Genomic DNA, 12,362 nt, shown 5'->3' with positions numbered 1-12,362 from the left:
ATGACTTCAGGTCGGCCACATGATCCCTGGCGACTTCAGACAAGGCGTGGACAGCGTGTTGGGTTCGTTTCCTCCATTCATACGGCGATGAACCACGCGGCGCGGGGGTCGCGACCTCTCGGCCCTGGCACGGCATTTGCATTACAGCTGCCAGTCTGGGTCTGAGCCGGGCGTGAACTGACACCGCGGCTCCAAGAGGCTCCGTCACTCGGAGGCGGCTGGTGTAATTACAGAAACCCTCTTTGCCTTCACGCGTAATGTAGACGATGCACTGAAGCACGTGTATGAAATCGCAGAAACATGCTCTCACACACACACACACACACACACACACACACACACACACACACACACACACACACACACACACAGTCTGGCATCTTGGGTGACCTTCACATATAGATTTAAAACTGGCTCGTGCTTTCTTACTTTTTCCTTTTTCTCTAAAGATTAAACCGCTCTAAATCCTTGAAGCCCACGGCGAACATAATTAATTCTAATTAGATTAGCCTTTTGCTGCCTCGGACAAAAAATGATGAAATGGAAGAGAAGAACTGCCGTTTTTTTGGCGTGTGTGCTAATGTAATGTCGGATACGGGCTTCTTGTAAGTGCCGCGCAATTACATGGGGTTCGTGTAACGGGGCAATGTCACCGTCTCGTTTACTGGGAGCGGGGGAGTTGAGCATAAAGATGTTTGAAGTGGGATGGTCGTCGTCATGGAAAGAGCGACTGTGGCTGGTTTCTCTTCAAGGGGAAAGTATTCAAGTGGACTCGAGTGTTGAGACGACTGCTTTCTAAACTCCTCCGAACGGCTTAGCAGCCACGAGTAGCGGCGACAGACTGTGGCACTTTAGATTAGATATAGATATATATTCATAAAACGGGTAGCTCGAATCAAGCGATCTGATTGGTTCATAGCCGTTAAAAAAAATCTAATTGTAGTGTGTCTATGACTTTCATTTCGCCATACTTGTAACTTGTAAAAAGCTATTTTCCTTATTCAAGTTCTATATATTTGGTTGTATTTGTGTTTGTGTTTTGGTTTTTTTCACAGTAATTTATAATAAAGTTTATGGTAGAACTAAAATATCGAGTCTCAAATTACATTTCCTTGTCATAAAGGTTTGGTAACGAAATCTTAGGAATCATTGACAGATTCAAATAGACATATATCGGCCGATGTATCTTGTACTCCCTAATATCAATATCCGAAAAAAATCCATATCCGTCTGGCTCTAGTGTGAACGCACCATCATGTTGTGGGTGACTGCAGTGTTACTTGTGGTTTTCCCTGAAGTCTTGGGTCCTGGATGAGACGAGACTCGTTTGGCCCCTGAGAACCCTTCTGTGTCCACGGAGTCTCCATGTTGGCACAGGGATGTAAAGACGACGACGGTGGCGGTTCACTTCACTCGTCTGTTCAGCGCTTGTACTGACCCTGTTGGCAGTGAGCTCCTCAGTCAAAGGGACTGACCTCAACTCTGTGTTGCTTGGCACTGCCAGCGTTCAAGTTGACTAATGCCCCCTTAATTATTGGCTGCATTTTTGCAGCATTTTGCCCTTTCTGTCGCTCCGCACACTCCCGCTCTGCCTCTGTCGACTTTTGTCCGTTTACAAAGGCTTTAGTCAGCGTTCAGCTGTAGAGCCGGACTTTTTGTTGCTGCTGCTGCTGCTGCTGCTGCCTGTGTCTCCAGCAGCACTCAGCTGACCCACTAATGGAGGGGTGGGTGCGGATAAGGCCGGAGGCAGCAGAAGGACCGCAGAGCTGCGGCTTAGAGCAACCTGCCTTCGACAGACAAGCGTGGACCTCCCGGAGGGGTGGGGGGGGGGGGGGGGGGGGGGGGGGGGGGGGGGTGCTTTGAAGAAAAACGTAGAATAACCCAGAGTCAGACAAGCGAAGGAGGAGGAAACACGAAACAAGGCCAGCGTGCAGCAGCGTGCAGCAGCGTTGGCTGCAGACAACGGTAAAACCTCAGCTGTATTCTTATGCCTCGGGCGTCTCCTCGCTTTACTTTACAAACGACCCTGTTTGACTTTGGACATGACGCGCTGCTCCGTCAAGATGGCGTCATAAACCGGAGGAGCTGGTCCCTCCAGGTCTTAGTTGCTCGTCCTTGCTGCCCGCTACCACGACTTTTCCTTTCAAGTCATGATACAGAGTCTAGAACGGGCCGCCGCCGTATTCATCAGGGAGAAGTGGAGGTTAATGCTGATGGAATTCATCTGGAGATTCATCCTCCTGCTTGTCCTTGACAATATGTGTGATTAACAAGTACAGGTTAAGGTATTAATAAAACCTAGTTTTTTATACTGATACTGATACTCCACCAAGGTCGTTTGACTTTAAAAATGTACAACGCCTATCAGCCGCAACATTAAAACCACTTAGCTGTTTTAATATTTCATATTTTTAAAAGTAGAAATGCCAAAATATCAACAGTTCTAGCCTCTTTAATGTGAATCACTGCTGTTCCATGACAATGAACTGAATACCTTTTAGATTTCCGGCTGCCTTTCTGACCAATCTTTTCACAGACACTGTTTCCTGAAAATCTAGCGACTTAATGATTGATAGATTGATTATTTGTGAAAATAGAAACATGAATTCTATTTTAGTTTGGTATCTGTACCAACATCCAGGCCTCATCAGACAGCAGCGGCACACGATTTCCAGCAAAATCAGTCAAAAAGAATTACCGCAATTATGTTTGAAATTCTATTAAGGAGGAAGAAAATGATAAAATCTCAGCTTGTAGGAGACGGAGACTGAAAGACCGTCGGCCTCAGTGTCAGTCAGATGAGGACGAGCGAGAGCTGGAGTTGTCTCACCAATCAAAGCAGTAGCGGGTGTGTGTGTGTGTGTGTGTGTGTGTGTGTGTGTGTGTGTGTGTGTGTGTGTGTGTGTGTGTGTGTGTGTGTGTGTGTGTGTGTGTGTGTGTGTGTGTGTGTGTGTGTGTGTGTGTGTGTGTGTGTGTGTGTGTGTGTGTGTGTGTTTGAGTGTCATGAATCTGGGTTGTGTGTGTGCGTGTTTGAGTGTCATGAATCTGGGTTGTGTGTGTGCATCCATTCCAGCCCTTTTCCAGCTGCGGGATCATTTCCCATTGTTGGGCGTTAATCCGTAGTGACTTCATCCCCCTCTCTGCCCTCGTCCTCCTCGTGTCCACGGGGGAATCTCTGTGAAGCACAGAGCTGGAATGTCAGGGGCCTCAGCAGAGGACCTTGACTTTGACCTTTGTTTTTATTTTTAGTGTTTTAGTGCAAACCGAGAAGAAAATCTGCAGATAATCGCCTTGTCTGTCAATTATAGATCCAGGGGAAAAACTGAATTCAAACAATCTGTCAGAAGTGGTGTACATGTCAAAATCTGTGTACGTTGCTTGAGGTGAAACCCAGCCTGCAGTTTCTGTGACTAACACACACACACACACACACACACACACACACACACACACACACACACACCTCTTTCCCTGTTTGCAAAGGGAGCGTAATTCAATATTGCAAGCACAGATGGCAGAATGGGAATAAAAGCCGGTAAATACAAGATTGTTTGTTATCTGGGCCACGTGTGGCTCAGGAGGATCTGGTTTCCGACTTCTGTCTTTTGCGCAGACATGCCGGGGAATCAGCGAAAACCCAGGAGAGAGGGATGAACGAAGAAAGGGGGGAAAAAAGCTGATCTTGTGTACAAAATCACAGCTCCGGCTGAATCACCCAAAGTGCTGATCGAGCGCCTGCCGCCCCGAGTCTAAACGTTGTGTTGTCGTTGCCTCGTGCACAATTTTTATCCCATCGGCCCCGGCACTCCCTTGCGGGACGGGACAGGGGGACTGAAACGTGCCGCCATGGCGACCACGAGGCCGCCGTCCATCTTTAAGGAGGCCCGTCATGTATCGGTTCGTCGGCGAGCAGCAACGTTGGGAGCATGGTTTGTGAGCTTTGAGCCCAAAACTATCCAAACACTGAGCTTTGTCCAGGGACGCACAGCTGCAGCCTCCGGCCTCACTGAGTCACAGACAAACCACAGAGTCAGTTACTGTCTGAGAACGAGAACAAAGTCCCACAGTCAAAAAATGTTGGACAGTGACCGACGGCCGTCGAATACAACTAGACGGCGGGTGTCTTGACAAAAGGGCTGATCCTATTCGATCAAGCTACAAGGGTCCTCAGACACACACAGATACAGTGTCTGTCGTTGCACTCGGCCGCGCAGATGTGGAAGTGGAAAACCGCGTGTTATGTAATTGAGATGGCCGACCACAGGCGTCCCAAATTCAGAGCGAATCGAGCCGCGCTGTCTTCCTTCAGGGGACGGGGGGGAAAAATCAGATGATGCTCACCGAAGAGCCAACGGCTGCTGCGGCCGCTGCTGCCTCCAGACGAGTCGGCGAACAGTTCATGGGCGCTGGCAATCGGGGAGTCGGTGCCACGGCTCATCACTTTCCTTCTGAGAGTCAGGAGCCACGTCTCTTTCCGTAATGCAGGCCCGCGTAGGTCGGACCTGGCCGCCTGCCACTGCCAAAAGCAGCAGACGACGCAGCTCCTGATTTATCGTATCGGGTTGGGCCCCCCCCCCCCCAGAATGAGCAGACGCGGTCCATTAACCCGCCGCGATTGATCCAATTAGGTTGCCGTAGAACGAGGGCGGCTGGACACGGAGGGGGCGAGTGTGGGTCACCGAGAACTTGCCAATTTATTTCTGATAAACTTCCACACATGAAAAGTAAAAGATGACGGATGCAAATGTGGGGTTTTTTTGTGCGGGAAATGATAATGTGGATGAATGTCAGAAATTTACATTGTGTTCCTACGTGTCACAGACTTGACTGTAATAGCAGATCATTTGCATAATTTGATAATGCAAATTATCTGAAGTCGGCATCCTCTGTCGCTTGTGTGCTCATCACCACACTCACACACACACACACGCTGTCCCTGAACAATGCCCTCTCTCTCTGTCCTTGTATGTATATTCATGTACTTTGCAGACTAGTTACATGTTTCCTCATCGAAGGTCAGAACAGAGACACAGTTGAGCCACATTTCAAAAAGGATTTGGTGTGTGTGTGTGTGTGTGTGTGTGTGTGTGTGTGTGTGTGTGTGTGTGTGTGTGTGTGTGTGTGTGTGTGTGTGTGTGTGTGTGTGTGTGTGTGTGTGTGTGTGTGTGTGTGTGTGTGTGTGTGTGTGTGTGTGTGTGTGTGTGTGTGTGTGTGTGTGTGTGTGACTGACAACCTTGATGTCATGTAACTGTGATGCACAGTGGAGTTTCAGCTGCACCACTGTATCACTTGTATTCAGACCAGAGTTTTCTCAAGTACATCCTGATACAGTATTTATTCATATCCCTCCCTCCCTCCCTCCCTCCCTCTGCAGGATCTTCCTGAAGGCCAGGACCTGGACGGGTCAGCAGTGCAGGCGACAGAGGGAGCGACCGCGCCGACGGACATCCGAAGCAGCAGCAGCAGCAGCCCGGCGGGCGGCAGCATGGCGTCCATCGCGGAATACTACGCCGGCAAGAACGTCCTGATCACGGGCGGCACGGGCTTCATGGGCAAAGTGCTGGTAGAGAAGCTGCTGAGGTCGTGCCCCGAGGTCAAAGCCCTCTACCTCCTGGTCAGACCCAAGGCCGGGCAGTCCATGCAGCAGAGGGTCAGCGACATGATGAAGTGCAAAGTAAGAGCCGACCGCGTCCCACACCGTAGAAACACTGGTGATCTTATGCTCTGTGGCAAAAGTCACAGGCTACAGTATATACGTCCCTCAGTCACTCGGTTGCTTTGGAAGAGCAGCACAGAAAGAGGGAAGTGTTAAATCATCACAGCAGCTCAAAAAAAAACAGCCCACAGGTTCTGTGTGTTTTTGACTCATGGGCAAATTAACCATTTGAAACCAGGGACTGTTCAGAAGGCGTTTGCGGTTCAGAGTATGTTTGCGATAGAAATTTTGCCTGTGAATTACAGTGGCAGCTGCTGTTGCCATGGTGACACGAACTTAGCGACCCCCCCCCCCCCCCCCCGGTACATCCCAATAGTTGATCTCGGAGCTTCAGAGCGAGAGACGCAGCAGAGAGTCGGAGGAGAGCAACATGACGAGTCAGGGTGAGAATCCTGAGAGGTGAACCGACCCGGAGTCGAGTTGTGGCAACAGGAGGAGGAGGAGGAGGAGGTGGGATATGATGATGAAGACGGGAAGAGATCAGGGAAGGGGGAGGAGGAGGTGCAGTTGACACAAGCAGAGGGGGAGAGAGGTGAGGTGAGGTGGGGACGAGCTCCAAATGTGTGGCGTCAGCTGTATCAGCGGCGAAGCATGACTCATCAAAAACCTCCAAACTACGTGGGACTGAGTGAAGGAGCGACACCGGAGTGTGTGTGTTGTGTGTGTGTGTGCGTATCCTCCTCCTGCTCTTGTTTGGTTGTTGTCGGCCTCAAACTGTCAGCACACCTCAGGAAATCACACCTTTTTTGGTTTTCCACCCTCTCCCTCTAAAAGCATCTATTTTTACTGCTCTCATTGTACTTTGGTGCTGCATTCATTATTCCACTCACCGCTCTGTGTGTGTGTGTGTGTGTGTGTGTGTGTGTGTGTGTGTGTGTGTGTGTGTGTGTGTGTGTGTGTGTGTGTGTGTGTGTGTGTGTGTGTGTGTGTGTGTGTGTGTGTGTGTGTGTGTGTGTGTGTGTGTGTGTGTGTGTGTGTGTGTGTGTGTGTGTTTTTGAGGATTTGCCCCCTTAAATTGAGCCTTTCTCCATCATTGTAGGCGGACGTGACATTCGCACACTACCGCTCTCGCTGTGTAATTAACTCACTCCGACGCCACGGTAGAAGTCAGTTAACAAGTCAGTAATTGCTGCGCTGCTGAAACGGGGCGAGTGGGCGACGGAGAGAGGGAATTGATTAAATGACACATTTTCAGATGCATGTTCCTCTTTTTTTTTTTCTTCTAGGGCAGAAAGAAAAGTGATAAACGCTGTGCCTGCATCTGCATTTGCTAACACGTCAACACGTTTACTAGAAAGCTCTTTCAGTCCCAGTACGACGCAATTCTTGATAAATCTTAAGATTAACAAAACCACGAGAGAATGGATAAGTCCATTAGTATATTGACAGGAAAATGTATCCGCGACTATTGTGATAATGGATTATTCATTTATTATTCATTGAAGTATCTCTTCAGGCAAAGAAAACCAAAAGTTTCCGGCTTCTCAAGTTTTAATATTTTAAAATATTTGGCTTTTGGGGAGTTGGACGACATTTAAAGACGTCACCTTCGACTCTGGGAGCTTGTATCGTATATTAAATGTTCCATGTGCTAATACCAAACAAAAAAAAACAAAGATTAATTGATCAGGCTTGCAACATTTTTGTCGATCGACTCATCGTTGCAGCTCTTACTGGGACAATGTTGGCGCAATAGCGGCACGTTAACCTGGATCTGAGCGGTCATTGATAATCCTCACCACGACGATATAGGATGAGATATTATTATTTTCAATATATACTTTTTTCGAGCTCGTGATGCACATTAGGTAACCTCTATTCAGGGTTTAACCCACTTCACCTTCACTGTTATTGACCTATGATTTATCTGCTGCCGGTCTTTTTTTTCCCCCCTCGATGAATTTCCATTGGATTTGGCGTCGCTCCGACAGCGTCTGCTATCAGGACGCCGCTCGATGCTCTGCCAAGTGCAGACTCACCCGTGCTCGCGCCCCGTCCAGAAGTGGTGTCATTAAAATGTCCACGCCCGAGCCTCAAGTACCAATTTCTATTCATGATGCGGGTCCCCTCGGATCAGTATTATTTCTATTCAGAATAGGGATGATTCTCAAGTAGCCTCTGCTCTCGTCCCTCAAGCCAGGCCGGCATCTTTCTTTACCACCTGTTGCTAGGTAACGGCCAAGAGATCTATCCCACGGAGCTTCTGCCCCCCCGAAGCAAGGAAAGGACAAACCGATAGGAATCTCATTGTCCGTGTGCATCACTCCGCCGCACTTACTTTGACATTTAAGCCAGCGTCCTTCTGGGCCGAGGCTACTTCGCTTCAGTAGAAAATGTTTGGACGCCCGCTAACCCCTCCGGCTGTGGTGCCAGGGGGCGAACGCGGCATTGTCAGACCCTTGACCCAAGTTAGGCTTCTGGGTTTCGCACAGGGCTTCTCCTCTGCTCCGCTGCATGCTTTCCCCACCCACACGAGGGCTGGTAACAGTCTTACGTTTCATCTCCGAGGCTGTGCAGCATCTTCAGGACCGACTCTAGCTGTGAGGGTTCGGATGTCGGATGGAGAGAGAGAGGGGGGTGGGACGTGGAATGCCTCCGGTAGGAAGAGCCGGATCCTGTGGAATTTTGCCTTCGAGGCAGCATCCTGGTTAGAGGGTGGTTCACTCTGCACTCGCATTGATCGGCGTGGCATTTGGTGTTTTTATTCATCAGCGTCAACATCGTCCGGGGGCGTTTGAATAAAGACTTCTCTCTGCTGTAAAAGTTATAGTCTGTCTTTTTAAAACGCCAGTTCCAACGTGCGTCACAGAGGCAAAAGTCAGATAAGGACATGGACAGTAATAAAAGACAAATGCACTTAAATATAGACAGAAAGTTAAATAAAAAATCAACACCAGTTCATTAAATAAACTAAACAATGGATTTGATAGTCAGACTAAATATTGATAACGGTTGGTACTTACGCCCAAATCTCACCACCTCACCTCACAAAGGCCGCTGCGTTCTGAATCAGAGTCTCGGCAAATACCTTCCCACCGTCTCCTCCCCGACATTCCCCGATTGTCGCCGTTTGCCAAGTGTTTGAGTTTGGCCGAGTGTGTTTGCTCGCCACATTTGTTCAAGCATGTTGTCTAATGGTCTCGGAGCAGAGCGGGCCAAACTCGGCTCCACTTCTTCACTTGCAATCGTTTCGATCCCTGTGGGGTTTTATTAGTTTGAGGGGAAATGTAGCTGTGGGCAGCTTTGTGTTTCTTTATTCTGATTTGCCTGGATTGCTGGTGTGCTTCCTCTCTTCACACACCGTCGAGGTGGCTGGTGTGTGATCCACCTCATTGACGTCAGATCTGATAAAGAGCTTCGTGCCTCAAATACCAGAGCTCGCCTGAGGACATGTAACATGTGACGTCACTGCTGCTGCTCAATGAGCCTCACCTGTATCTTCTATGATCAGGGAGTTGAGGGCGTGTTTGGGAATGTGTTTGATTAAAACCTAAAACCATTTTCAGAGGCACGTGGATGTGCAGTAACATACAGTCCAACCTGCTGGAGTTGCTTTCAGACATGCACTGAGGCCCTGAACAGTTGACGTCTTCCGCAAGGGGGCTGGGGTCTCTCCAGTCCTTTGGCCGTTAACACAATCTGACCCAACGTAACTACATCGGTTGTATTGATTTCCCTCTTGTTTGCATCCAGGGCCCGGTGATCTATCAAGATGTATTGATCCCCCCCCCCCGCTGGGCCTTAACGCGGCGCATCTCTGTGTTTCCACTCGTGCAGGACATTGTGAACTGTCAGTGCCAGCTGTCAGACAGAGCAGATGCACCCGAAGCATCTAACCGCTCCATCCCGAAGGAGGAACCGGCGTTTCACTCGGGTGCATTCCAGCCTCTTAGGCCTCAAAAGCTAAATCCTGAACAAGGAAGCTTTTTTTTTGAAGGATGAGAGTGAGGAGGGTGACTGACTGCTCATCTGTGGTTGGTTATCATGCGATACAGAGAGGCAACCGATGGCCCTACTACTCCTCCGTAGGAGAGTCTACTGTGCAAGTGGCTGGAGGAAAGCCAACGAACCAATCTTAATGAAGTGTGACATGTGCTTCCATGTTTACTTGTCCCCTGCATGATCATTTGACCTTTAGTTGATGGCGTCTGCGTGTATTTGGGGTTTTATCGATCAGGTCGAGGGGAAGGAAATCCTGCTCTTTGCCCGCAGAGACGGGGGCAGAAGTTTGTGAAGCGATCTGGTGGCGGGACAGAGGAGATGCTGCTCGCCGTATCGGACAGGCTCGTGTTCCATCAAGATTACAGCCCGCGGCCGCTCCGTCTTCAGATCAACTCTGATACGAGGTTGAGGCAGAACATCACGCGTTGCACGTGGAAAGGGTTCCCACACAGGAGCTGGTGATGTGTTCGCCACTTGGTTGCCGTGTACCTTGGGCGGTTGGGTTATACCATCATCTTCACAACCACAAAGGCTTGGACTTGACAAAGACTTGACAAAGACTTGACAAAGACTTGACAAAGACTTGACGAAGACTTAAAACGATGACATCGATCAAACTCGGCTTCGAACGATGCAAATTTCTTAGACACGAATTGTGCGTCACTCGTCTGGCGCACGAATTATGGAAAATTTGTGTTTATGTGTCACTTTGCATTGACTTTGTATGTAATCTCATATAGCACGAAAAACTTGATTTGCGTCGGGTGTGAAGATAACAGACCTGGAATTCCCTTTTTTTTTTTTTTTTTTAAACAGACAAATCTTGGATGATAAATTAAAACCACCTTACAGCGATCCAAACCTCAAGGTTGTTTTTACGGCTTGTAAACGCTTCAGTCTGTGTTTGTTTAAGACTTTACGATTTCAAAGCTGCTGGTGCTTAAAGAAGCACATGGTTGATTCCGCCTCTCGGTCTCGGCTAATTCCCTTGTCACATGTGATGAGAGCACAAAGGCCCGCGGCGCACATCATAAAACTCAGCCTCATTTCTTTTCCTTTTCGCTCTCGCAACGCTGATAAAATTCTCCTCGTCTCCTCGGCATGACGTCACGGTCTGAGAGGCTGGGGGCGCGATGCCACCCGCATACCGAGCGCCGACAAGCCCAGACACTACGTTCACTGTCCCTGTAAACCTTATTATTCTGCTCCTATTGATTTGTTCTCGTGTACAGACACACGAGAAGACCCTCCATTTTCATTAGTTCGCTTTGATGAGGTTTCCCCGCCCTGAATCCTGGAGCACTCCCTTGGAAGCTGTGATTTAGAGCGGAAGAAGAGATGTAGTCGTCGTCTCTTCCAGGTGCACCACTAATGAAATGTAACGCCATCGGTCGACGGTGTTCACCTTTAAGATTAAGCAGTTCGTCCCACATGCACATCACTTTTTCTTGGCGTCCCCCCCGTGCATCCCGAAGCCTGGGCGAGAGAAATGGTATTAAATCAATGCTGTTAAAACTCGGATGGTTTCTTGCGCCGACTGCGAGGGTTGTGCGTTGAGACGCGTCGTGACACTGGGCCGGTTACGTCTGTTCCTCATGCCCCTGGGAGCCTGTGAGGGAGGCAGCACGGACCGGCGGGGATGGATTGACGACGCGGCGAAGAGGAAGTGGAGATTAACCCTTTTTTCCTCCGTAATATGCCGAGGGCGCGGGGGGGGTTCGTCACGTCTGTCCTCCTTCGCGGCTTCCTCACGAGACTCCTCGCGCTTCTGACTCCTCCCTGGCATTTTCGTCTTTCAGCGTGGGGCCTTGTCTCTTTGACGGACAGGGAAGGAGAATCTGTCCAAAAATAATCTTCGTTATTGTCCTTGGTCATTGTGTACAGCTTTGGACATTGTAATATCCTTTTATAAAAACTAGACGCCCCCTCTTTTGTCAGTAATTCCTGCTCACATGCTATTATTCGACTAATTGAAGTCGGGAAATGGAGGTCAGCAGCGCTGAGGGTGCAGCTGTTAATTGCTTCTGTCTGACACACTTTGGCAGAACTCCCCCTAGCTACGGTCAAAATTTTCCCCGGGCCTGCCTCGCCTCCGATTGGTGGCGCCTGGCTCACTGGGCCAACGTGACGGCCAGCGGCGGTGGCGGACGGAAGCCATCTCTCACACTCGTATTGCTGGCAGGATGATTTTGCGGAACCGCAAACTCAGCAAACTTCTGAAAAATGGCTATGAATTGTTCAGTGACTATAAATAAAAGGAAACGACTTTCCTCTTTCTTTCCTCGCCACTTTTTTTTCACAACTTTGGAGCCTCCTCCACGTTGTCCTTTGCCCGTTCGCCCGGCGTCATCGCGCTGGTCCAGGGGAAAGGGGCCTGTGAGAGGAGTGGAAGCCCAGTCAAAGGGCAGTTAGTGAGAACTGGAGTCTCGGGTTGCCGGGCTGAAAGGAAAGGCGCCATTAGTGTTGGGTTTCTGTGAAAGTCCAGCGGGGGGGGGAGCACTCACGAGGGGACGATTTATTGCTGTCAGGGTGTTGAGAAATGGTTCAGCGTTCGGTGCGGAGGAGGGACAAATGGCGACCACGTGTAGAAGCCACCTTTTACACGTTAAGCAAAGGAACTGACTTTTATAGACGACCTCGATTCTTGCTCGTTCAAGACCAAGACTCCGTTTGACTTGACTACATGATTCATACAGAACTACCA

General features: G+C 49.3%; 1 protein-coding gene across 2 annotated transcripts in view; it reads left to right on the top strand.

Moving 5' to 3' along the window:
• The window catches only part of si:dkey-97m3.1 (fatty acyl-CoA reductase 1), a 30,950-nt gene that overhangs the window by 4,502 nt on the left and 14,086 nt on the right, over positions 1–12,362 (top strand). For both annotated transcript variants that reach the window (XM_035610153.2, XM_035610161.2), the window contains exon 2: positions 5,375–5,674. In XM_035610153.2, coding sequence (XP_035466046.2) covers positions 5,375–5,674 — 300 coding nt within the window. The remainder of the gene's footprint in view (positions 1–5,374; positions 5,675–12,362) is intronic.

The sequence above is a fragment of the Scophthalmus maximus genome, chromosome 12, assembly GCF_022379125.1.
Source record: "Scophthalmus maximus strain ysfricsl-2021 chromosome 12, ASM2237912v1, whole genome shotgun sequence".
Lineage (NCBI taxonomy): Eukaryota > Metazoa > Chordata > Actinopteri > Pleuronectiformes > Scophthalmidae > Scophthalmus > Scophthalmus maximus.
Note: the sequence above shows the minus strand (reverse complement) of the source record. Positions and strands in the feature narration are given on the sequence as shown.